This window comes from Rutilus rutilus, assembly GCF_951802725.1.
Source record: "Rutilus rutilus genome assembly, chromosome: 17".
Lineage (NCBI taxonomy): Eukaryota > Metazoa > Chordata > Actinopteri > Cypriniformes > Leuciscidae > Rutilus > Rutilus rutilus.
This window is the reverse complement of record NC_140230.1, coordinates 32,536,821-32,563,991: the sequence shown is the minus strand read 5'-3', so window position 1 is coordinate 32,563,991 and position 27,171 is coordinate 32,536,821. Positions and strand designations below refer to the sequence as shown.

The following is a 27,171-nucleotide window of genomic DNA, read 5'->3' as shown; positions in this document are numbered from 1 at the left end:
GGAACGAAATATGACCTGAACCTGTTTTTGACAGATTTCATGAGCTGCCCGCATACACAGATCTCTACATACACACACGCACACGCACACACACACACACACACACACACACACACACACACACACACACACACACACACACACACACACACACACACACATCTTTCAGTTTCCAGCTCAAGACGCGGCTGTCTCAGATAACTCGCTAGCTCATCCCACACGTGTTTAGCATAAAACCTTGCACAATGCGCCGCCTTCTTTCTCGCTCTTCTTTTTCTACCTTATCTTGGAAGTGTTTGGCAGGCCGACTGTCATTTTCTGTCTAGAGCTGCTTCCATCTTTTTTTCCTCCTTTGAACAGTCCATCATTTAATCTCGTATTTCAGAGTTCTAGCTCCATTCTCAAATGCTATCTTTTTGTTCTTTCTTTGCATGCACAGTTATACAGCCTACATGCGTACCTAGTCACAAACAGTTGAGCATGACGCAAGCAAAGCCATTGCATTCGATTTCTCTTCACTATGAAGTAACATTTCAGTCAGAAAATTAGATTTTTTATTTTCACGTTTTACAAATGAGTGTGCAATATGCATATCATTGGGCTGAGACTAATATACTGTCCACTATTATTCAGTAAGGGTGCATTAAACTAATCAAAATGTTAAAATTTCTATTTTAAATACATGCTGTTCTTTTGAACTTCCTTTTCATCAAAGAATCCTGAAAATGCATCAGTTTCCACAAAAATCTGTTTTAAACATTGTTAATAATAAGAAATGTTTAAATAAGAATGATTTCTGAAGGATCATGTGACACTGAAGAAATCCAGCTATGGTTTAAACTGTTTAAATTGCATTATAGAAAACAGTTATTGTAATAATATTTCACAATATAACAGTGTTTTTACTGTATTTTTTTAATCAAATGAACTGACCGCAAACTTTTGAATGGTATTGTATGACATCAATTAAAAACTGTTAAGAGTCATGCATTTGTCCATTCTTTGTCTTTACCTTCAAGGCCACAGGTCTGGGAACAGTCTGACCAAACTGACCAATCAGAGAGCTGGCAGTTGATCGGACACTCCACTGTGCAGGAAGCATTCATCTGCCATTTCTTCTCTAAGCGCAGCTGTGGAAGAAAATAAGACAGAATGTTTCTTTAGCATTCATGAAAAAAAGGTCACCTCTCATTCCAACAGAGAAACATCTGAGAAGCAGAAGACTTCATCAAAAGTGCCCATTGCTCTATGTTTAATCACACTTCTGTTAAAAGTAGAAACAAATGAGATATTAAAGAGGTCTCAGATCTCATTTGTGTTTTTTTTTTCTTTACTATGGATATTTGTGTTTTGCACTTGAGAAGTTTTAACCCTGATACAAAGTGGGCTGGTTGAAAACTGGGTTACAGGGTTAATATGCTGTGCATATGAGTTATCGCCCACAGGGTCCAATTAAAGTGACCAGAGCTGTCGGATTTTAACTGATCTTTTGCCATCGCTTTTCACATTAACCGACAATTTAAAATGGCACAAAATAACCTTGTTTCTTTTCCATTGGCTCATCACACCATCATATTCTGCAAGAGTAGATTTAGGTACCGTCTCGTTTTTAGTGGAATTTGCTGAGGCATACATTTGAGGAATACACTGTCGTTTAAATAATTTGGGGTCTTTTTTAAATAAATGAATACTTTTCTTCAGCAAGGATGCATTAAATTAATCAAGTGACAGTAAACACATTTATAATGTTACAAAACATTTCTATTTCAAATAAATGTTTCCACAACTACATTAAGCTAACTGTTTTCAACATTGATAACAAGAGCAGCAAATCATCATATTAGAATGATTTCTGAAGGATCATGTGACACTGAAGACTGGAGTAATGATGCTGAAAATTCAGCTTTGCATCACAGGGATACATTGCATTTCAAAATATATTTCAATAGAAAACAGTTCTTTCAAATTGTAATAATATTTCATGTGTTTTACTGTATTTTTGACACGCGCACACACTTTAAATATAACATTAGACACACTTCGGGTGTCATGAGAATGGCAAAGCTGCGCTGATGCAGCATTTAATATTCACAGAATCACAGCGTAAATCCCACGAAATAATTTAACACTATTTCCATCTGGAAAAGAAGCTCTAGTTATATCTTCTAGGCACTGAATACACAGAAGGTTAGAAGGCCTGTAAACAAATGCACAAACCTCTTCGCAGTACTTCAAGTCAACAGATTTGCCATCACTTCTAACGCAGTCCAGCATCCTCGTCTTGAGACCGATTCCACACACGGCGTTGGCACTTAATTGGCACGTGCTCCAGTCTAAGGGAACACACACAGATATCAGCCTGCGGGTTCTCATTAAACTACATGTCTGGGTCAGAGGTAGCTTGAGTCCTCCAGAGCGGATGGTTTGAGGACACAGTTTCATCTCTATAAACTGAAACTACCACAGCGCTTCGCTTTGACGCTCTAGGAGGGCAATTGTGAGCAGATGGAGGAAGCAGTTCCAGTAATGATCCAAACTCTTGAATGACTCATTCATGTGACTCAAATCAATAAGAGAATAGTGCTTTGTGGGTAATAGCCAGACTAGAAGGACTCAAAAACTGAAGGTAGCCACAGTGCAGGACATTCTTTTAAAGTCAACAAGAATTTTATTTGCAGTACTGTGATGCACTTCAGAGAAAAACAGGATACTATATATGAGGAAAAAATATAGAGTTTATCCATTATGCATTCAATGGATCATAGCAAACCAAAATGACTTAAAGGTAAAGTGTGTTTTTATATTCAGGCTTAGCAGAAGGGATGTGTTGGGAATAGGGTTGCATGATTAAGCTAAATAAACTGAAATCGCAATATGGCTGTGGTTTAAATAAAGAGTTTGAGAGTCAACGTGAGCAGCTTGTTATCCGCTGGTGTTTTCAGCACCTCAGAGTTGCTCAATTCACATTAAATGCTGCTTTACACAAACTCCATCACTGCATCTGCTCGAGTTTAGGTTTCTTTAACGTGCTTTAGGGAACACGATGTGCACCAACCATCTTCCCATACTTGTAATGAGAAGTGATTATAAACTGTCTGTTGTAAACAAAAGAGAAGCTTTTGGTTTAACGTTTGAAAATTTAAGACAGCCATTAATATTAGTATTGTAATTTTACAGTTTTAGAATTAAACTATTATATTTTAATAAATAGTCTATTTTTTATATTACAGTGAAATATTAAAATAGTAAAATTTCTTATTTTGTTTTTGGTAGGGCTGTCAAAATTAACATGTGTGACAATTTATTTTCAGTTTAACACATTCAAAATATTTAAAGCAATAACGCAGCATTCGTTTTTTTCCCATCATCCTTTGGCTAGCGTTACAATATATGATCAAGCTCTTATTCCTGCAAATGCAAGTAAAAATCTAAACAAAAGGTAATTTTTTTTATATTTTGTAAATAAACGTTAAAATTGATCGATTTCAATTATAATGTAATGCTGAATGCTGATAATTAATGGCTAAAAAAATAAATAAAAATTCATAGAGACAGTATTGGTATCGGTGATACTGGCCTTCAAATATTTAATATGTAGGCTATAGTCTTTATGTTGTTTCTACATTCATTTGGAGATTAAATGCGAAATTATTACAATATAAAAATGTATAAAAAACTTTTAAGGTGCGATTAATTACATAATAAAGTTTTATTAAGTAAATTTTTTAATCGATTGACAGCACGTTTTGAGTAATTTTTGTTTTTATTTAGTAAAAATAACATTTATAATAATGATTCTTATTATTTTATAGCTAGATTCATACACAATTTTGGCCAAAATGAGCAGCACTACAAACAAGCACAGCAAACCACAATTGCAATATTTCTCAGATGAATCCCAATTAGGTTTTTCCCACAAATCATTCAGCCATAATTGGGAAAGCTGTCATTCTGTACACTCACCGGTGATGTTGTAACTGTAGTGAAAGCAGTTGCGGTTCAGGAGGCATGGCTCGGTCTGCATGCTAACCGGACAGTCCTCTCCTTCTTTAGGCAGACGCAGGGCAAACGCCGTCCTCTCTCGATCTCCTCTTCCAGAACACGGCTTTAAGAGGCCGATAAAACAGGGTTGTCTTTTACACACTGCAGTTCATTCACTTTAGTGAGCTCATAATTCTCTCACATTTCTCCTCAAGCTGTTCATTTACTGTTTAACAAGTGCATCTTAATGACCTGCTTTGATTTGTTATGCCTCAGTGTCTGCTGGCTCTCACTGAGGTCATTTAATCCGAGGATAAAATTATATCCCTGTTGGCATAACCCAAAAATGGTATTGCACAGATGTTTCTTAGGAGATTTAAGAAATTTCTCAGTTATGTTTTGTCAAGGCATGAACTTAGACATGTTTCAGATGCTTAGGATAATTAAAATGGACACAAATAAGACAACTAAAACTATTAAAAAAATTATTTTTTTGGAATTTAAATAAAGGTGAAAGAAAAATTGTCTAATATATATATATATATATATTAGAGGAAAAACGAATACCAGACAAAAGTACACAACAAAAGTGTGAAACTGAACAATGAAAAACTGAAAATAGAAAAGTAAAAGTAAAAGCTATTTCGAATGATCAATAAATACTATAATAGTATATAAATAATATTAGAATAACACTGGTTGTCATTCAAGAAAAGCAAAATTAGTCTGTATATCAGCTAAGTTTATTTGTTCTGAGAAAGTTCATTTGAGATTTCTGACTTCTGATTTTCAGACTTTGAGACATTGCTGAGATCTCCTCTAAAAACGTGACGTTACTAGGTTTTTTTTAAGGAGAAGTAGGAGATTTCCTTTCACTATCCGGGAGAAGAACTGAGATTTTACAGTGATCAAATCAGTGCCTATCTGCAACCCTCCCTAGGGTTTAAATGGATTAGCGATAATCCTGACCACGTCACATGGGGTCCAGGGACTCCAGTCGGACAGCACACAGTCCTCCGGGCAGGGCAGTCGGCTCTCCCTCGTGCCCTGTGGCATCTCCTCTGGATCACACAGATAGTCTTCCACCCCATCACTGGGACCGTCCACTGTGTTCAACATACACCTGCAAGACCATCAAAGATGAGCACAGTATGATCAGGGTATTGTGGCTGGAGTAACAGTATAAAAGGCATCTCACCTGACTCTTCTTGTCTGCACGCCCTCGCCACAGTTCTCCTTCAGATCCACGTTACTTACTTTCCACACGCTCCAGGGTTCAGCTACCCAAATATACTGACTGCAGTCACTGACGCACGGGACCACCTCATAGACCTGAAACATGAGCCCATGACCACTCATAACAGCATCAATCCCACTAAACTTATCACATCCAACTATTCAAACTGAGGTCGGATTTTAACACCAGGAATTTTGCATAAAAAGCAGTACACAATCTGATCCGTGTGAAAAAGAAATGTTCAGTGCAAGGTCATACTAAACATTATCTGAGCTGTTTTATTTTCTATTAAATATAAATGTATTAAAATTAACATGAATAATTGATATTTTTACAAAAATTTGGGACAAAGGCAGTTTAAAGGCCTGATTTCTGTGATAAAAAACATAGATAAAAATGAAACACCAGACTATTAAATTAAAATTAAAACAAAATTAAATACAGAAAATGAATTATTTTAAATAAATATATAAATACATACATAAATAACCCACCACAATATGAATTTATCAGATTATGTCAGAATAATAACACTGTTTTTTGAGTGTGCCAGTTATATCTCTAAGGTGAGATTGCACACCAAAGTGAACCCTATTCATAGAAAAACACAACAACATAAAATCCATGAAATTAAAAACCAAATCTGGAATGTGAATTCTAAAAAAGAAATTCCAATGAAGAGAAGAAAGTGTTTTTACCTGTGCCTGTGGCCGAGCAGCATTATTGAGGAGTTAGAGAAAAATGTCATTAGAACATCTGCATCTAGAGACCAAAGCACCATAAAACATCATGCTCAGTTAAGATTGCACTTGTTTATTTGTTCTTTTTAAGAAACAGCATTGCCCAAACTAAACATAAAAAAACACAGTTAGTAAGACCAGAAATATCTATTAAGAAAATAAATGGGTTCAATTCTGATTTCACAGTGACAAAGTAAAACGTAAAACGACATGACCTTTAACCAACCTGATAATCTGTTTATTAATAAAAGGAGAGTATTAAATCTCATTAAATTATACGGAATCCAAAAATATACAGTACATTTGTCAGGAGAAACATCTCAGAAAGGCTTTGATGTTGTGTGATCTATTTCTAGCAAATCTCAGTAAAAAAATTCAGATGAAAGGCAAGTATTTCTGAATAATTTGAGATTCACTTGTGAACCCTGTAATTTTCCCTGTATAACTGAGCCAAAAATTCTAGAAGTTGAGGGAAACTTTTGAACTATGCTCCAGTCTACTGCCTATGTAGGCAGTATTTTAAGATATCATAGGTGCGCTCCTATGCCTTAAGGGATGAATAATCAGCATGCCTGCCTGCTAAGATACCTTCTTTTGGACAAATTGTAAGGCAGCACTTCACGTGTCCTTTTACAATCCCATAATGCATTTCAATACACACTCTATCTAAGCAACATCCATCCAAAATGGGGTGAAAAAGCATGATAAATGATTTTAAGTACACTTACAATTTATTCAACATCAAAAATGTAGCAATAAAATTGTTTAATCCAAGTAAAAATGTACCATTGAACATAATATTTGAATTTGTAGAGCATTGCTTTATGTTAGCAAAATACTAACACCGAATTCTATTGTAATTGCGAGCAGTGTCGGGTGTAACGCATTACAAGTAATGCGAGTTATGTAATCAGATTACTTTTAAGTTCAAGTAACAAGTAATGCATTACTTTTAAATTTACAACAGAGTTACTTTTTTAAATGAGCAACACAAGTTACTTTGTTTTCCCATTATTGACTGACAAGTAACCATTACTTTTTTTAGGGAGTAACGCAATACTTTTAACTTTTGATTGTGAGATTGTAATGCGTAGCTGTAATTGTATCGAACTATTTGTACTGTGTGTGTAGGCAGCTTGGTGTTGGAGCAGAAAAAACAAGGTACTCATTGTATAAGACATAAAGTGCTTTACAATTCTTTCCTCCATGCATAAGGAAGGGTGACGTTTACCTGGTTAAGGTGGTCCAGTTTTGGGCAGGGTCTTCCTCCATTGTAAGGCTTTTCTCTGAGCCATTTTGAGCGAACTTTGACCCCACTGCCACAGGATTTGCTGCAGCGTGACCAGTTGGACCATTCGCTGAGTTTACAATCAGAAGGGCAAGGGACGATGCAGGCCTCCTCTATGTACCCTGAAAAAAAACAGCATGCGTGGTCAAAACGTACAGTATCTCAAAAAATAAGTAAATTCCAGTTTTTCTTCCCGACTAATGATGACTATAAATAACTATCAAGAAAACATGCAAAACAAACTACCATCAGATGCTGGTTTTTAACTGGATTTTCCTGCAGGGCAATAACAAGTTTAACAGGCTTGCTGATTGATCGTGCCGTTTTGAAGTGGTTTAAACCTTTATTAAAAATGAAAAGCAAGCTTGTACCTTGCAGAAAACATTATGAGGTGCATAAAAAGTTCAAAAGCAATTGGTATAAATAGGCATGTTTTGAGATGCAGTATTTTTGTGGAGAGTTTGCTGCAGGGTCAGAGAAATGTAATATGCTTATACATTTTTATTATTACTGCTGTTTGCTCGAGCCGTGTGAACTGCCTACTCATTTGGCTCAAGAGGATCAGCCTTTCCCAAGTATATACTGCAGGCCTCACACACACACACACACACACACACACACACACGCACTTGTCCCTGAACACCATATCCTTCACAGAAGCCTTTCAAGAGCAGCCAACACTTGGCTAAGAACAAAGTCAAATGTAGAAATTGCTGCTTCCAAAATACTGTGGTAAATAATACATGATAAAACCGATGGTTCTGGGAGCTGATTGGTCAGTACAGCGTACCAGTTATTCACAAACACACACACGCGATGAAAACAGCTGTCAAACATATGTTCACCATATCAATGCACAACACACACACCGAGATTATTAACCTCAGCTCACATGACGTGCTGAATCTTTAAGCACAGGGTTAAAGGGATAGTTCACCTAAAAATGTAAATTCTCTCATCTCATTCCAAACCCATTTCACTTTTGTTCATCTTCAGAACACAAATGAAGATCTTTTTGCTGAAATCTGAGAGCTTTCTGTCTCCCTCCAACTACCACTTTGACTCTTCAGAAAGTTCATAAAGAGATCGTAAAACGAATCCATATGAATTGAGCGGTTTAGCCCAAATGTTCTGAAGAGACTCGATCGCTTTATATGATGAACGAAAGTCTTACAGGTTTGGAACGACATGAGGACGTGTAATTAATCACAGTTTCCATTTTTGGGTGAACTAACCCTTTAAGTTGTTTTCTTTTTTGCAGCATTTTGTCACTTGCCAGTTGCCACCTATCTCAAGAATAATTGAATTTTTCCCCTCAGGTGTTGAGTGTGGTGTGTGTAACACTGACAATGCTTAACACTGCTTGTTTTGATACGAAAATAAAAGAAAAACTCTGACTGACGGTTTTCAACCTTGTATTCGTTTCCTAAAGCAACCAGCTGGCCAGTTTTATTTGTTTTATTCCTTGCCAAAACCAATATTACAAGCATTTGGCACTTGGTGAGTGTTCTTTTTTTGGACTCTGCATGCAACTGTGTGCAACTACTGTGCTAATGATGGAATCAGTATAATGATTCAGACCAATTTAATGAGGAGACTCAATGTTAGAAAAGAATCTCACAAAATCACAAAAGAAAATATTCATTGTGAAATCAAATGGGGAAAAAAAGTTGTCTATAGAAATTGAATTATTTAAATGACAATATTGTAATAAAAAATATTATATAAAATTACATCATATTTCATATGTCATATTTTGTCAAGAACATCTAAAAATAAAAGTACATTTTTATTTCATTTAAATAAAATAGTTCAAACATATTAATAAACAATTAAATTTAATAACGTATATTTAATGCAATTTAATACAAACTATTATATATATATATATATATATATATTATATATATATATACACACACCATATTCAAAACTTGCCACATCTCGTGCAACTATCAAGCAGTTTGAACACAAGCCGTGAAACGTTCACCCACTGTAGAGGGGCTTCTGATTGAAAAATCAAAGCAATTAATCAGAGAGGTCAAGGGTGAGTTTCAGTCTTTTCTCCCTCGAAAGATTAACCAGGATTTGACATAGCCGTGACGGGCAGGAAGAGAGCCGGATCCCGAGGGGGAAGATACCGCAGCGACCCCAAATACCCTGTACAGTCACAATGCATCTGTACAAAACAGCTCTCCCATCTCCTCTGGCCCTCAGTGTTAAGACACGTCAATCCTGTTCCACTGCTAACACAGAGTAAACGCCCTCTAGGAGGAGAAAACAAGCCTCCGCTGGCTGTTCGCTGACCACTCGACCCAACATGCAACGCTCTCTGTCCCTACAGCCAGTTCAGAGGTGGCAGGACGCCACTGGCCTTCACCAAACATGGCAGTCCTCGTGTTATTCTGTTGTGCCCGTAGTGACCTCATTCCTTCAAAACAATCCACATCCCGACTCTGGGCCAAACACACGAACCAAAGGGTGAGTCATCAAAGAAAAACAAGTTAGTTTCACAGTTTCTTACTCTGAAAGCTTTAAGGATTAGTTCAAAATCTGTCTGTTCCTGAACACACAATATAGCACACAAATCATACAGCATGCTCTAGTCATGCAGTATGCTTTAATTGCATGTTTTTGGGCTTGACAGTAAATAATAAGTGGAACGGCATGATGACTGTATGTTAATTTTTTAAGTGAACAAGTCCTTTGAATCAGGCTGTTAAGGGCAAAGCATGAACATCAGAATCCCTTCACAAATGCAATAGTTTTTGAAGCTTGTAAATACAACATTAAACATTCAGGTTAAAAACATATTAACATTTCATTCCTGATCAATTTCAGGACCGTATAAAAGTTTGGGATTGGTTAAGTAAGATTTTTTTAGACTTTTGAAAGAAGGCTCTTTATGCTCAACATTTATTTGATAAAAAAAACACAAAAAAAACAGAAACGGTAATATTGTGAAATATTATTACAATTTAAAATAACAGTTTTCTATGTGAATACATTTATTCCTGTGATGCAAAGCTGAATTTTCAGCATCATTACTCCATTCGTCAGTGTCACATAATCCTTCAGAAATCATTCTAATATGCTGATTTACTGCTCAAAAGACATTTCTTAATATCATCGATGCTGAAAACAGTTCACTGCTTAATATTTCTGTGGAAACAAAACAACTGTTTATTTGAAATAGAAATCACTGTTACATTATAAATGTCTATACTGTAAATACTTGCTCTGTAAGTGTTAATTTCTGTAAAAACAAACAAACAAAAATGTATAGACTCCAAACTTTTGAACAGTAGTGTATGTACAGTATGAGTGGAAATAAATACTATGCAGTTCTGCTGTATCTGTTGTGTTAAAAAAAAACATTCAAAAAAATAAACATGCATTTATGTTTAGTCCTTTTTTAGAGAAGAGATATGAGAGTATTTAAGGATTTCTTTAGTAGCCTAAGGCAGCATGTAAGACAGAACCTTCTATTAAGAGGAACTGTAGTGATTAACCCAGCGAGAGAGAGCGAATGGCTCCTCTCCAAACCCTTCTGAGCTGCCTTCTAAGACAGTCTCTTAACTGTGCACAAACACATATTGGGAAAAGTAGTACATTTTTAATTGGATTTCATTATCTTTATAAGTATTTGTCAGTATTTGTATCAGTATTTCCTGAATTATCACTATATTTAGAATCAACATCCAATTGTTTCATCAACATATTGGATTTTTTTCACCGAGGCTGTCGCAATTCAGTATAGGATTGTCTTTTTCGTGAAGGATATATGCGATGCTGCCTTTGGCGATACCTTACAATGCAGCCTACGTAGCCGCTCACTGGGTTTTGGAACAAAGATTTTGACAGAGAGAGTAATGGGATTGAGGAAAAAAGATAAAGAAAGATGATGAGGGATTTGCTGATGACATCACCACTCCGGGGAGCTTTAAGAGACGCCGCATGGAGATCCATAAAGCCCATGAAGTGGTGAAATGTCCCCAGGAGGGCATCCGTGATGCATTGATGTTTTCTGGCAAATAATTTGACTTAAATCAGTTGTGGAGTTCACTTCTCAAGTCTTTGAACTCATGGGAAATAAAGTAGAGGAAGTAACTGAATAATACAACATTTGAGCCTTTTGCCAGGATTATTATAAGCTTCATTATCATTTGACAACTCTCATTTCACGGTTTTAAAACGTGGGCTGCTGATCAACCTACAAATCATCATTATCATCAGTATTTATTATTGATGTTTGCCCAGTCAAGCATCACTATTTAAATAGCTCATATAGTATCATAAATTGCAACGGATTTTCTTTACTAGATGATTTCGGTTTAATCGTAACTAAAATTAGGGTCATTATTAGAGTTCAAATTAAACCATATATAATATTGCATTTTCTACTAAAGTTACCAGTTAACTGGCAACTTTATGTAGTCACCAAAGCTCATTTTTAAGATTTTTACATATAATCATTTATAGAAATATTTACATTTATTCTTTATTTCTATATAAAGAATAAATATATAAAAATTCAAATGATAAATATATATAATAAATGTATAAATATAAAAATGTGTATAATTATATTATAAATACAAATAATATAAAAATACTGTATGTATATTACAAATATAAATAATAAATATATATTTTTTTATTTAAAAATATATATATAAATATATAAAATAATTCGAAAATGCACAGTATGAATATAATATATAACAAAATATATATGTATTTTTTTTTTTATATTGCAGTGTTTTTTTATGACCCTGATGTCATGAAAATCATTCGTGCATAAAAAAAGAGAAAAAAATGTAAATCATTTGTGCATAAAAGAAAAAAGGATTCAGTCCTAAATGGCCGTGGGCCGTATGCTGCAAAAGCGAGAGTATCTGTCAGTGGTTAAAGTCAGCTCTGATTAGGCCCAGTCCCGCGGACAGCATGCGGTCTTTAATGAGGGCAGAGATTTATACCTGGAGATCAGCCGGGCGAAACAGCCACTCAGACAGAGGGCAGAACCAACCGAGCGGCGCCTGGAGCTCTTACCAGCCTGCTCGTCATACAAATAACAAGATTAAGTGAGCAATGCACCAAAAGCTTCACTAACAGAGGAGATCAGTTAAAGACAGAGCAGAAGACAGGTCACTAAAGAGAGGAAGTTATAGACAACGACGAATTAACAGGGATGAAACAACACACGGTCAAATGGAGGTGTGATTCACCTGCCCCTAAACTGCATAAAACATAAAACTACCCTGTTATTAGCCAAAATTTGACTTGAATTGAAGATGAGTAGATTTTTGGTATAAAGCAAATCATATGTGGTAGGTACGACTTGATTGGAGTCACCAAATTTAGACATGAATGATAGTTTTTTTTTTAACAAATGAATGAATGAAAACGTAAAAAAAAAAAAAAAATTGTGCCGTTTTTGCCTTTTATTAGGATAGGACAGTAACTAGACAGGAAGTGAGGTTGGAGAGAGAGAGAGAGAGAGAGAGAGAGAGAGGCGATGGGATCGAGAAAGGTCCACGAGCCGGGACTCGAACTCGTGTCTCCTGAAGCACAACGGCGCTACATGTTGGCGCACTTGCCCACGAGGCTATCGGCTGCGACATATAAACTTTTCTGAACACAATTATGCTTTAAAATAGAACAGTTTAAAGCATGACTTTTCTGTTTCCATTTGAAAAGATGTTTTTCTTTTCCATTTCAATAACCTCCAGGCATAAAAATATATTTTTTTATTCTGTCAGGGTTTTCCATAGCCGTGCAAACCTATTTAATTAAAATTCTTCAAAGTAGCTTATTTTTATTAAAATAAAATAAATAAATCAAATAATTAAAAAAAATATTGCTAAAGCTTCGGTTTTAAATGCTTCAAGCACTTATATTATCAGCTTTAAAACATAAAAAAAAAAAAAAAAAAACTATATTTGTCACAGGTTGGTTCCACAAGGAAGCAAGTAGAGGATCCATTAGCAGCAGCCAAACTTTATTAAACTAAATAAACCAAACAAAACACTCTGGCACATAAAGACACAGAAGAAAAAAACAAGCAACACAATCCAACCTTAACCTTGAAGACCCCAGATAAGAACTAAACTGAACAGAGGGTATATTTATCTCTGATACAGTAGGAAATTAAATTAAATTGAATGTGGAGGATTTTAACAAGATGATTGACAGGGCAGTTTAAACAGTGACTGGATGCACGTTACAAAGAGACAGAGCGGTAACTTGCCTACTCTTCTGCAACACACTCAGAAGTATGTACTTTTTCTTCACAAAAAAAGTACATACTTTTAGGGCATAGTATATGCAGGCGAATTGGGATGCAGCGTAACTAAAAGTCCATAAAAACAGTAACAGTATTTAGATTGGCTGGTAATAAATGTAAAAAAAATAAAAAAAAATAAGATAAAACAAAATTAATAATAATTATTCAGAATAAACTTTTTCAACGACATTTTTAAAGACAATGTTTAAAAAAGCTTTCAAGCTGCATTTTACAAAACCACTTGGCTCATAAATCTGTGGGGGGCGTGCCTAGTCTGCAAGGACTTAAGAGTCTGTTCTTCACAGGATGGGATTTTTTACCAAGGCTTGTCTTGGCTAATGAATATAAATTAGTTTAGCGCAGTCTAGGAAGGTTACTTAGCAAATTCGGCTAACTATAATTGCGTCCTAATGCTTGTCATGACGTCGGCTCTACGGTAAGAGTTACATGATGAACTTCTTACCATGACTGTTACAGCGTGACGTCTCCACAAGCCTGTTATCCTGGTCGTAGCACACCATGGCCTGGTACCGGTAGCCCTGCCCGCACTCCTTAATGTCTCCCTGTACCTTCATGCCCAGAGCGCTTTCCACTCGGCCCTCGGGCAAGATGCAGTCCGACCAGTTACCCACAGGCTGAGCGTTGTATTTGTCACAGGGGCAGTACTGAGTCTCGCTCAGCGGGTACATCTGGCTGTTCTTACACTTATCCTTCTTCTTGCTTTTTCCTGAAATCAGAGGAAGTAAGTGTTGATTACGGCATTAATTAAGCTCACTAATGAATGAGTCATGAACACTGAGGTCAACTCTAAACCTGCTGCCAGCAGCCAGACTCATCGTGTCTCTCAGCTGCTTTCTTACAAAAAGCACAATGGTATTACCATGTTGTTTTCGACATGATATGAAGCTAAAGCATGCAGGACTGTTCATTTACAGTATAACAACTGGGTGATATATCCAATATTCATGATGTATTATATCATTTTACAAAATTAAATTTCTTACAGAATTTTTTATTAAATAAAAGCAGAAAACAAAAATCAAGATATTCTGAATATTGTCAAATGTCGTATATTGTCTTTTCTTTGCATTACCCAGTCCTAGAAATACATTAAAATATTTTTGGACCATAATGAGGATAATCCCTTGAGCTAGAAGTCATTTAGCATTTATGCTATCTCTGGTTCAGTGATTTGCTCATGGAAACTAATGGTACAGTAATACCTCCTGAGTTCAAACCACAGTGTTAATGATGCATATGTCCTAATTACCCACGAGAGCTCTCCTCCGCGTACGAACCCCTACACAGTCCGAGCTGCAAGGAGAGAACTTGGACCAGTTGGTGAGCTGGCAGTCGTCTCTGCACGGTAACAGGCAGGGCTGGCTCATAACAGGCATGCTGCTGGCAAACTTCAGACACTGCACAACATCAGCCACTGTCCCATCCAGCTGCCTACATGAGATAGCTGCAGATCACACACACACACACACACACACACACAGCGGTGAGAGGCCTGCTGATTACAGAGAGGATGTGGCACAGCACCAGACACTGAGAGAAAAGGTGCAGGTGAACAGAAGATGCTTATTTATAGAACAGAGAGAGAGAAAGAGAAAGAGAGAGAGAGAGAGAGAGTCATGCGGTTCACTTTGATCAGAAACCAGTTTAAATTATGCATTATATTTCTGTAGTTTTCATATAATTCAAAAATTTTCCCCCAGTTGTTCCCCAATTATACTTATTAGGATCCAATATGACTTTGTGTAGCCTATAGCAATATCTGAAAAATTATTTCAGAGCATAACTAAAAACTGGTGTTTTCTACGGAAGCTTGTTTCCGCCAATGAATAATAAATAAATAATAATTGCGATAATAATAACTTTTTTTTCTCACAATTGCAATATATCAAGTCAGAATTGTGAGAAATAAAGTCGCAATTCTGAGAAATAAAGTCGTAATTGCGAGATATAAAGTCAGAATTGTGTGTTATAAAGTCACAATTCTGGGAAATAAAGTTGCAATTGGGAGACATAAAGTCGCAATTGCGTGATATAAAGTCGCAATTCTGAGAAATAAAGTCGCAATTGCGAGATATAAAGTCACAATTCTGAGAAATAAAGTCGCAATTGCGAGATATAAAGTCACAATTGCACAGAATTGCAATTCTGACTTTATAACACGCAATTGCGACTTTATTTCACGCAATTCTGAGAAATAAAGTCAGAATTGCGAGATGTAAACTCGCAATTGTGAGATAAAAAGTCGCAATTATCTTTTAAAATGTTTTATTTTGTGGCGGAAATAAGCTTCCATAGTTTTCAATGTTAATGGGTTAACGCATGCAATTGCGTGTTATAAAGTCTAGTTTATATCTCACATTTAATGCATGTTAGATATTTGGGACAATATTGATAGATAATTATCTTATCTAATATTAAAATTATGTTAAATGAATGTAAGCATGTTGAACATTATATTCGATATGTAAATGAAAAAAATTAACACTCCAGTTTTAAATGCTTCAAACACTGAAATGATCAGCTATAAAAGTAAGCTTATTTTTTAATAAAAAAATGACACATTATATTAAAACATAAAAAATAATAATATAAGAAAAGAAAAGAAAATCCATGAATAAATAATATAATAATAAAAGACTAGAACCCAATAATGATATGGTCCATATTAATATATGCAACACTATTAAGACAACTACAATGAGTCCAACATGAGCAGTTTAGAGAGTTACTACATTTGTAAAGATACTGTAGGCCTGTTAAGCTTTTGTCATTCCAGTGAGGCTGTGTAATCTATTAAGACACACAGTCACGTTGGAAGTGACGTGAGGACGTGTAAACAGGAACCAGTAGGTCAAACTTTGGGCACTACAGAGTTCAATAGAGTGATGACGGCAACACAAAGTCGCCCTTCCGTACTGTCGAAAGCAATCAGATCAAGAGTTTGAAGGATTGCTTCTGCTCCTGTCATGCACTGAAGGGCAAATGTGAAGTCTAGTGTGATGGAAGCCTTTGTCAGACCAATATAATATACCAATATAATTCATGATATAGTCTTCCACTGCCTTATGAGTGATAGGAATCTCTAAAAGAGGTAACAAAAAGGCATGAAAAGAACCTAAAACAACTGTGAACAAAACGATTATTAAAATACTTTGCTGACTTCAACTGGAAAACTCCAAATAATAAAGCAACAAACTCAGAGGAATAAAGTAGAATGCAAGTCAGCCCGTTCTGAAAGAAAGCAATACAAATTCTCAGATTCAAGAGAAGATCTTAGATCAGATAATGTACCAAAATTATGGTTATTGCATAATATTTCACAGAAACACAGTATCTGGACACCATGGGGAAATTCACTACGAATGAATTGTGCACATACTGTCCGAGTTAGCATCTGATTAAAGGAATTATGTAAATATGCACAAAATCTGCGATGAACGCAATTTGCATGCTGTAATTCTCGATTGAGGGCATTTAGTGAGTAAGACACAGGTTGTTGTGCAGTGTGCTAAACACTGTGAATGTGCTCATTAGGTGAAAGATTAATGTTGTACATGCCAGCTGACGAACCTCTAGTCTGGACTCCAGCTCCACAGGTCTCCTGAGCTCCTTTACTGTCTCTGCGGATGCTCCATGGGACCAGCTGACATTTACGCCACTTGTGCGTTTTCCACCTGCAAATTCAAAGTGATATCATTACAATTATCAGCAGAGGTTGATCATTTAGCACACTGTAAATCCTAATTAGCTGACTGAAATATCAGGAAAACCCACTGCCTTAGAAAATGAACTCATCTTAATTAAGCTGTCCACAATCTGATAACAGTTTTACTTGACTTCATTATTTTTTTTATCAGAATTAACCATTTTACTTTTGAGAACTGAGAAAAAGAATTGCATACGGGCTTTGAATGACAAGAGGTTGAATAAATAATGACAGAATCTTCATTTTTGGGTAGACTATTCCTATAGGTGTACATATCTTCATTTACTCAAGAGGATCAATTTGAGCAGAAGTCTATACTGAAAGTCATCAATGGATGTGAGATAGAGCTCAGAATAACTGATGAGTGTAGAGGCAGGGCTTGTGGGTAAAGAGGTACCTGTAACCCGGACACACAGATGGAGTCGCACAGTCTTTCTCTTCATAAAGGAGGTCCGGACACTCCTGACCTCCATTAGCTGGCATCTGGATGACCACTCGATAGCGAAACTGTTTATTATTCTGCCCATTCAGACCTGCTAAGAGAGACAGAAAGGTAGACAGAACGATAGAAAAAATGATAGAACAACAGACAGACAGACAGACAGATAGATATGATAGAACAACAGACAGACAGATAGACAGATATATAGATAGATAGACAGACAGACAGACAGACAGATGGATAGAATGACAGATAGACAGATAGATAGATAGATAAATAGATAGATAGATAGATAGATAGATAGATAGATAGATAGATAGATAGATAGATAGATAGATAGATAGATAGATAGATAGATAGATATGATAGAATGACAGAGCGACAGATAGACAGACAGAAAGATAGATAAACAGACAGACAGACAGACAGATAGAATGACAGAACGATACAGACAGACAGACAGATGGATAGAATGATAGATAGATAGATAGACAGACAGATGGATAGAATGACAGATAGACAGACAGATATATATTATTATTATTATATATAGATAGATAGACAGACAGACAGACAGATGGATAGAATGACAGATAGACAGATAGACAGACAGATAGATAGATAGATAGATAGATAGATAGATAGATAGATAGATAGATAGATAGATAGATAGATAGATATGATAGAATGACAGAGCGACAGATAGACAGACAGAAAGATAGATAAACAGACAGACAGACAGATAGAATGACAGAACGATACAGACAGACAGACGGATAGAATGATAGATAGATAGATAGATAGATAAATAGACAGACAGACAGACAGACAGACAGATATGATAGAATGACAGAGCGACAGATAGACAGACAGACAGATAGATAAATAGACAGACAGACAGATAGATATGATAGAACAACTGACATACAGATAGACAGATATATAGATAGATAGACAGACAGACAGACAGATAGAATGACAGAACGATACAGACAGACAGACAGGTGGATAGAATGATAGATAGATAAATAGACAGACAGACAGACAGACAGATATGATAGAATGACAGAGCGACAGATAGACAGATAGATAAATAGACAGACAGACATATAGATATGATAGAACAACAGACAGACAGATAGACAGATATATAGATAGATAGACAGACAGACAGACAGATAGAATGACAGAACAATACAGACAGACAGACAGATGGATAGAATGATAGATAGATAGATAGATAAATAGACAGACAGACAGACAGACAGACAGATATGATAGAATGACAGAGCGACAGATAGACAGACAGACAGATAGATAAATAGACAGACAGACAGATAGATAGATATGATAGAACAACAGACAGACAGATAGACAGATATATAGATAGATAGACAGACAGACAGACAGATAGAATGATAGAATGACAGATAGACAGATAGATAGATAGATAGATAAATAGATAGATAGATAGATATGATAGAATGACAGAGCGACAGATAGACAGACAGAAAGATAGATAAATAGACAGACAGACAGATAGAATGACAGAACGATACAGACAGACAGACAGATGGATAGAATGATAGATAGATAGATAGATAGATAGATAGATAAATAGACAGACAGACAGACAGACAGACAGATATGATAGAATGACAGAGCGACAGATAGACAGACAGACAGATAGATATGATAGAACAACAGACAGACAGATAGACAGATATATAGATAGATAGACAGACAGACAGACAGATAGAATGACAGAACGATACAGACAGACAGACAGATGGATAGAATGATAGATAGATAGATAGATAGATAAATAGACAGACAGACAGACAGACAGATATGATAGAATGACAGAGCGACAGATAGACAGACAGACAGATAGATAAATAGACAGACAGAGAGATAGAATGACAGAATGATAGACAGACAGACAGACAGGTAGATAAATAGACAGACAGACAGATATAATGACAGAACGATAGACAGACAGACAAATATGATATAATGACAGACAGACAGATATGATAGAATGACAGAGCGACAGACAGACAGACAGACAGACAGACAGACAGACAGATATGATAGAATGAACGGGTGACAGATAGACAGATACACAGACAGACATGCAGGCAGACAGATATATATGTATAGATAGACAGACAGACAGACAGACAGATAAACAGAACAATAGCGTACCTGCTTCACAGGATGTGGGACACTCTGTCCAGTCACTGAAGGGTGTCACTATACAGTCTCTCTTACAGGGCAGCAGACAGGGTCGCACTGACTCCGGCCGAGGGGCTTCAGGACATCTAAGACAACAAACAGACAAACAAGACTCTCAGTGGGATATTAGGTGGATATAGAGCCCAGGAATACACTGAGAGCTCTGTGTTGCACTTTCACCAAAGACCCAATCATCGAAATAAGATTTACATATCAGGCTGATATTTATCTAACATCTAATGCAGCTCACCTGCGCACGCATGTATTCAAACACTTTCACTTTACATTTCCCTGTTGTTTGTGCCAAAAATAAGTCTTATATGGGATGTTTTCTACACTTTTGTAGCATTTTATTTTTCCTCTGAGTATCATTGACTGTTTTAGTCAAGGCTTTATCAGCATTTCCCGCTCTCTCTGACCCTTCAAATAAAGCAGGCAATTTATACTGCTGTGCCTGTAAGAGTTTTGAGAGCACACTTCGCATGTGAAATGAGTAACAGTGCACAGAAGCTGGTAGTTTGCTGTTGAGTCCAATATAGTTTTAACAGCTCCATCCTTCAGACAACCTCTATGTAACGCTGCATTACATTGACTGTTGCACAAAATAATCTGCACTGCATCTCAGATAACTGAATTCACAAAACAGCATTAGAAATGGAAACTTGAGCCATTTTTTGCATCAGCTCAAATGAAATCAATTCAAAACTCAGATTTAGTCTCCACATGGTATTTATTCATGTTTTACGCTTTAGTAAAAATATACTTAGTAAAAAAAAAAAAAAGTGGGAACTTGATTTTTACTGTATTTTACTTCTTGCATTACTATACACAGTCTGAAATTATTTGACCTTAAAAGTACACAGGTATGAAAAAAAAAAAAAAAAAAAAAAACACCTTTTTAAAGGGATAGCGCACCTAAAAAAAAAAAAAAAGTAATCTCATTTACTCACACTTATGTCGATCCAAAACCGTATGACTGACTTTCTTCTACAAAATAGAAGACATTAACATTGGGATTCAAACAACCCCATTGACTTTCATTGTGAACTTTCCCTTTAAGCCATTTCAAAGCAAATGCATTCGGTAAATATTAAGTTACCGATTAAGTTCAACTGTATATATCATCAAAAGGCTGAAAAATAACAAGATTTTTTAGCTTTATTGGTTTCAGCTATATTGCCCAGCCTTACTCCATACAATGGATTACATCAGAATCCTTGTTGAGCAAGGCTCAGCAGCATCTGTAGCACAACAATGCCTCTTTTTTTCCACTCTTATTTTCCCTGCTCCACGGTTACATTGTGTACCAGCCAGACGAGGCAGATAAGGCCTCACATCCTGTTACAGTAGTCAGTCACTGGGTAATACTCTTCTTTTATCACTGTTACAGCTCCTCAGTTTCAGATCAGGGGTTAGTTTTAATCTGCTTCTGTATTTTAAGCACTGCTCCGGCTCGCTCGAATTCCCCTGGATAAAGATAAACAGGGATGCAACAGTCCACCAGAGGGGCATTCAGTAATCTGATCTTTGATCAAATCCTCCACTGTGAAGGGAGTCGCCATGTGCTCCATGTTTCATGAGGGTTGCAAAGCTGCCACAATATAATAAAGCAACAGATATATAAGGCCGATTTATTCGTAATACCAATAGCAGAAGCGGTAAATCCTGCCAGGGAAACAAATCTGGTTTGGGTGTGCAGGGCATTTCACATTTCAAGACAGGCAATGCTCATTCTCAACCGTTTTAACGGCTAAAATGGCTATTCTTATCAGCTACAATTAGTTAGGAGATTAAATGGTTAAACTGCAATGTCATATTATGAAAATGACTTACTAAAAATTTTGCTAAATTATTTTTGTTGCGAACAGAAAGGATTAAACTGGAACGTGGTAATGTTTCAATAGCATCATTAAAAAAATTGTTCATACATTTAACTGTGAGGAAGAACAAACGCATCGCTCCCTTGCCCTCTCTAAGTTGTCATTATTTTTCAATGATTAACTGTCATAATCGGCAGCGTGAAACATGAAGTGAGGGATCACATTTCCTTGAAGGTTTCCCTGAAGTAGCTCATTAGAGTTTTGAAACTGGAGAAACTATTGTAACACTGTTTTCGCACTGTTAATCACGTCTTATAGGATATTCATTTAAAGTACGACATTTTTGACCTAACTAGAAGAGTGGAACATACAAAAACAAAGTCACGCAAGTACAACTCCTTCTACTTAAATGAGGAAATAAACAAAATATTAAAATTTTAATTACCAAATCAGAAATATTTTTTACAACAAAGATATAATTAATGTAGCATCTGCAGCTCAAATTACATAATTTTTCAAGCGGATCCAGTTAATGCATTTGCTAATTTTAGTGTTAGCATTATTTTTATACTATTATTATATAGTATTTATTATTATTTTGAATTAACTTTTATTTTTATAATTTCAATTTTCTTGTTAATTTTTGTTATTTTTATTATGTTATTTAATGTCTTATATATTTCCATTTAGCTTAAATTTATTTTTATTCAGTTTTAGTATTTTTAGCACTTCAACCACTTCAAGCACTTCAGTTAGTTGCCAAGGCAACATTTCACATTTTTATTTGTTTCTCATCTAATATTTATATTTTATTTCAGCTTTATTTCAATTTCCCCCAAAAAATGGTTTTAGTAACCAATTGTTCATTCTAGTTCTGTTTTCGGTTTAATTCAGTTCCCTGTTCGGTTTAATTCAGTTCCCTGTTCTGGGTTGCCTGAGCTTGTTTGTTTCCATGGTTTCCACCTCTTTCTGTTCCAGTTAATTATGTTACCTACGATCAATCAACGAGCGACGTCTCGTGGTTCCATCACAGAAAGCCACAAAATCACTTTCCAGAACATTCTCATTCACAGTTCCATGCTGGTGGAACACTCTCCCCACCCTCATCCGGAATGCAGAATCCCTGACAACATTCAAAAAACAGCTGAAAACCCATCTCTTCCGTGAGCACTTAACTTCATTAAAAAAAAAAAAAAAAAAAACTTTCCCTTTAAAACCTCACTTATCGTGCTTATGCTACTCTGAATAATGCCTGAACTTCGTATTTTGAGCACTTCTTGCGTTGTTGTTGTTTTTGCCTCTTCATGATGACTCGCTTAATTTAGTCCTAATTTGTAAGTCGCTTTGGATAAAAGCGTCTGCTAAATGACTAAATGTAAATGTAAATGTAAATGTTACCATGTATATTTAAGCCCTATGGCTACGTTCAGAACGTCAGTCCAAATCCGAGTTTTGTGTATATCTGATTGAAATCTGATTGAAATACGATTAGATTTACCAAGTGTGAACGAAAATAAATAAAAAATAAAATAAAATAAAATAAATCACATGAAATGCCATTTTTTACAAATCCGTCTCAAGCTACATTCCTATGCGGTTTTAAATCCTATTCAAATCGTATATTTGAAAATCCTTTTCCGTCTGACTGCTCTGATCGGATTTCGAGTGATTTATGTGATGTTTTATCAGACGTTGTTATAGAAAACATGCTGAAAGTCGCTGCAGAAACAAGGTTGTGTTGTTGCAAAGTGACATACGAGCAGAAAATTACAATATAACGGAGACATGTTTTGAAACAGGCTGAGATGACAGCATGGAACTGGTACCTTTCCCACAGCATTTAAGCAGGCTCGGGTAACCCCACTGCTTAAGAAACCCACTCTAAATCTAGCACATCTGGAAAATTACAGACCGGTGTCCCTTCTTCCATTCGTCACAAAAACACTTGAATGAGTTGTTTTCAACCAGATCTCTTCCTTTCTTACACAGAACAACCTCCTGGACAACAATTAGTCTGGTTTCAAAAGCGGACACTCAACTGAGACTGCCCTGCTCTCAGTAATTGAAGCTCTGAGATTGGCAAGAGCAGCTTCCAAATCCTCAGTTCTCATCCTGCTGGATCTGTTTGCTGCCTTTGACAGAGTTAACCACCAGATCCTCCTGTCAATCCTAAAGACGAAGGGCATCTCGGGAACCGCACTCCAATGGTTCAAGTCATACCTCTCAGGTAGGTCCTTTAGGGTGTCGTGGAGGGGTGAAGTGTCTAAGACCAAACATCTAGCTACTGGAGTGCCTAAGGGCTCAGTGCTTGGACCACTCAGTGCTTGGACCACAGTTAACCACCAGATCCTCCTGTCAATCCTAAAGACGAAGGGCATCTTGGGAACCGCACTCCAATGGTTCAAGTCATACCTCTCAGGTAGGTCCTTTAGGGTGTCGTGGAGGGGTGAAGTGTCTAAGACCCAACATCTAGCTACTGGAGTGCCTCAGGGCTCAGTGCTTGGACCACTTCTCTTCTCCATCTACATGACATCACTAGGATCTGTGATTCAGAAACATGGCTTTTCCTATCACTGCTACGCTGATGACACACAACTCTACCTCTCATTCCAGCCTGATGATCCGACGTAAGCTCTCAGTCTGCCTGACAGACATTTCTGGCTGGATGAAGGACTACCACCTTCAACTAAACCTTGCGAAGACAGAGCTGCTTGTGGTCCCGGCCAACCCAACACTTCATCACAACTTCACCATTCAGCTAGGCTCGTCATCCATAACTCCACCACTGCCCGGTCCTGTAGATTTGCCTTGTACAACATTAGGAGGATCAGGCCCTTCCTATCAGAGCATGCTACACAACTCCTTGTCTAAGCGCTTGTTCTATCCAGACTGGACTATTGTAATGCCCTCCTGGCTGGTCTTCCAGATTGCACTGTCAAACCACTGCAACTGATCCAAAATGCTGCAGCTAGAGTGGTCTTTAACGAGTCGAAGAGGGCACACGTCACTCCTCTCCTCACAAAATTGCACTGTTGGCCAGTTGCCGCTTGCATCAACTTCAAGTCACTGACGTTTGCCTACAGAACAACCACTGGCTCTGCTCCCTTTTACCTAAACTCAGTACTTCAGACTTATGTGCCATCCAGAAACTTGCGCTCTGCAAGCGAACGTCGTCTTGTGGTGCCATCTCAAAGAGGCACACCTTGACTGTTCCCTGCTGGTGGAATGATCTGCCTAACTCAACCAGAGCTGCTGAGTCCATAGCCATTTTCAAGAAACGGCTGAAGACGCATCTTTTTCGGCAGCACTTGATCCAGTAATACTAACACTTTCTCTTCTATTCTATTTATAAATGTAAAAAAATAATAAAATACTTTACATGTACTGTACTGCATTAGATTAAACTGAGAAGGGTCATATCACTTGCATATTGTTGTCCTACTGTTAGTTTAAACTGCTTCTATTGTTCTCATTTGTAAGTCGCTTTGGATAAAAGTGTCTGCTAAATGAATAAATGTACATGTAAATGACACAATGTTTGTTTCCGGCTCATTCTTTATGATATTGTCTAGATAAGTATCATAAAAAGCCTATAAAAAAACAACTAACACTGTCAGAGCAAGAGTTGAAAGTTGAACTGCAGCAGCTGTCAGTTTCTGCGAGGCGCATCAAAGGTCCGGGCCCTGAGCTTTAACATCGCTGTCTGTGTGATTGTGAGTTTTCTCTCAGTCTGATGCTGTGAGTGACACAAAGTGGCTCAAAGAAGGAAACCCTGCGTAAGCTCTTCCTGCCTCAGACCTGGGCAAAAACATGACAACTGAGCACATTTATGATTTGCTGCAATCAAGTCTAGACGAGATATTCAAAATGATATGCAGGTCTGAGTGAGGATGTGAATTTTGATTTTGTTATAGGTCACATCAAATGCCTCTAAAGCCACATAGACACGACAATGTTTTGGCATTGACAAATGCATATAAATGTTGATATATGGCCGATATACACCATATTGCCAAAAGTTTTGGACGTCTGCCTTTATATGCACATGAACTTTAATGACATCCCATTCGTAATCCGTAGGGTTTAATACAGAGTTGGCCCACCCTTTGCAGCTATAACAACTCTTCTGGGAAGGCTTTCCACAAGGTTTAGGAGTGTGTTTATGGGAATTATTGACCATTCTTCTAAAAAAGGCAATTTGTGAGGTCAGGCACTGATGTCGGACGAGAAGGCCAGGCTCGCAGTCTCTGCTCTAATTCATCCCAAAGGTGTTATATCGGGTTGAGGTCAGGATTCTGTGCAGGCCAGTCAAGTTCCTCCACACCAAACTCGCTCATCCATGTCTTTATAGACCTTGCTTTGTGCACTGGTGCGCAGTCATGTTAGAACAGGAAGAGGCCATCCCCAAACTGTTCCCACAAAGTTGGGAGCATGAAATTGTCCAACATGTCTTGGTACGCTGAAGCATTAAGAGTTCCTTTCACTGGAACTAAGGGGCCAAGCCCAAGCCCTGAAAAACAACCCCACGCCATAATCCCCCCTCCACCAAACTTTACACTTGGCACAATGCAGTCAGGCAATTACCGTTCTCCTGGCAACGGCCAAACCCAGACTCGTCCATCGGATTTTCAGACAGAGAAGTGTGATTCATCACTCCAGAAAACACATCTCCACTGCTCTAGAGTCCAGTGGCGGCGTGCTTTACACCACTGCATCCGATGCTATGCATTGCACTTGGTGATGTAAGGCTTGGATGCAGATGCTCGGCCATGGAAAGCTAATCCATGAAGCTCTCTATGCTCTGTTCTTGAGCTAATCTGAAGGCCACACGAAGTTTGGAGGTCTGTAGCTATTGACGCTGCAGAAAGTTGGCGACTCCTGCACACTGTGCGCCTCAGCATGCGCTGACCCCGCTCTGTGAATTTATGTGGCCTACCACTTCGTGGCTGAGTTGCTGTTGTTCCCAATTGCTTCCACTTTGAAAGTGAAAGTGAAAGTGACACGTGACGGCCAAGTATGGTAACCCATACTTGGAATTTGACCTCTGCATTTAACCCATCCAAGTTAATGCACACACATTAGGAGCAGAGTAGTGAGTAGTTAACACACACACACTGCAAACGTAGATACACACACCCAGAGCAGCGGGCAGCCTTTGTGTGGCGCCCGGGGAGCGATTAGGGGTTAGGTGCCTTGCTCAAGGGCAACTCAGTCATTTCCCACCGGTTCTGGAATCGAACCAGCAACCTTTGGGTTACCAGTCCAACTCCCTAACCACTAGTCCTTGACTGCCCCTTTGATATAATACCACTAACAGTTGACCGTAGAATATTTAGTAGTGAGGAAATTTCACGAATGGACTTATTGCACAGGTGTCAACCTATCACGGTACCACGCTTGAATTCACTGAGC

The 27,171-nt window shown here is 37.2% G+C and overlaps 1 protein-coding gene across 2 annotated transcripts in view; it reads right to left on the bottom strand.

Moving 5' to 3' along the window:
- Window positions 1-27,171, bottom strand: part of thsd7ab (thrombospondin, type I, domain containing 7Ab) — a 117,021-nt gene that overhangs the window by 12,156 nt on the left and 77,694 nt on the right. The window contains exons 10-20 of one of the 2 annotated variants that reach the window (XM_084435529.1): window positions 19,910-20,025; window positions 17,657-17,795; window positions 17,124-17,227; window positions 14,803-14,997; window positions 13,996-14,259; window positions 7,184-7,368; window positions 5,180-5,313; window positions 4,951-5,104; window positions 3,964-4,105; window positions 2,218-2,333; window positions 1,013-1,130 (exon numbers count right to left, since the gene is read on the bottom strand). In XM_084435529.1, coding sequence (XP_084291655.1) covers window positions 1,013-1,130; window positions 2,218-2,333; window positions 3,964-4,105; window positions 4,951-5,104; window positions 5,180-5,313; window positions 7,184-7,368; window positions 13,996-14,259; window positions 14,803-14,997; window positions 17,124-17,227; window positions 17,657-17,795; window positions 19,910-20,025 — 1,667 coding nt within the window. The remainder of the gene's footprint in view (window positions 1-1,012; window positions 1,131-2,217; window positions 2,334-3,963; window positions 4,106-4,950; window positions 5,105-5,179; window positions 5,314-7,183; window positions 7,369-13,995; window positions 14,260-14,802; window positions 14,998-17,123; window positions 17,228-17,656; window positions 17,796-19,909; window positions 20,026-27,171) is intronic. The other variant, XM_084435530.1, reaches the window with a different exon arrangement.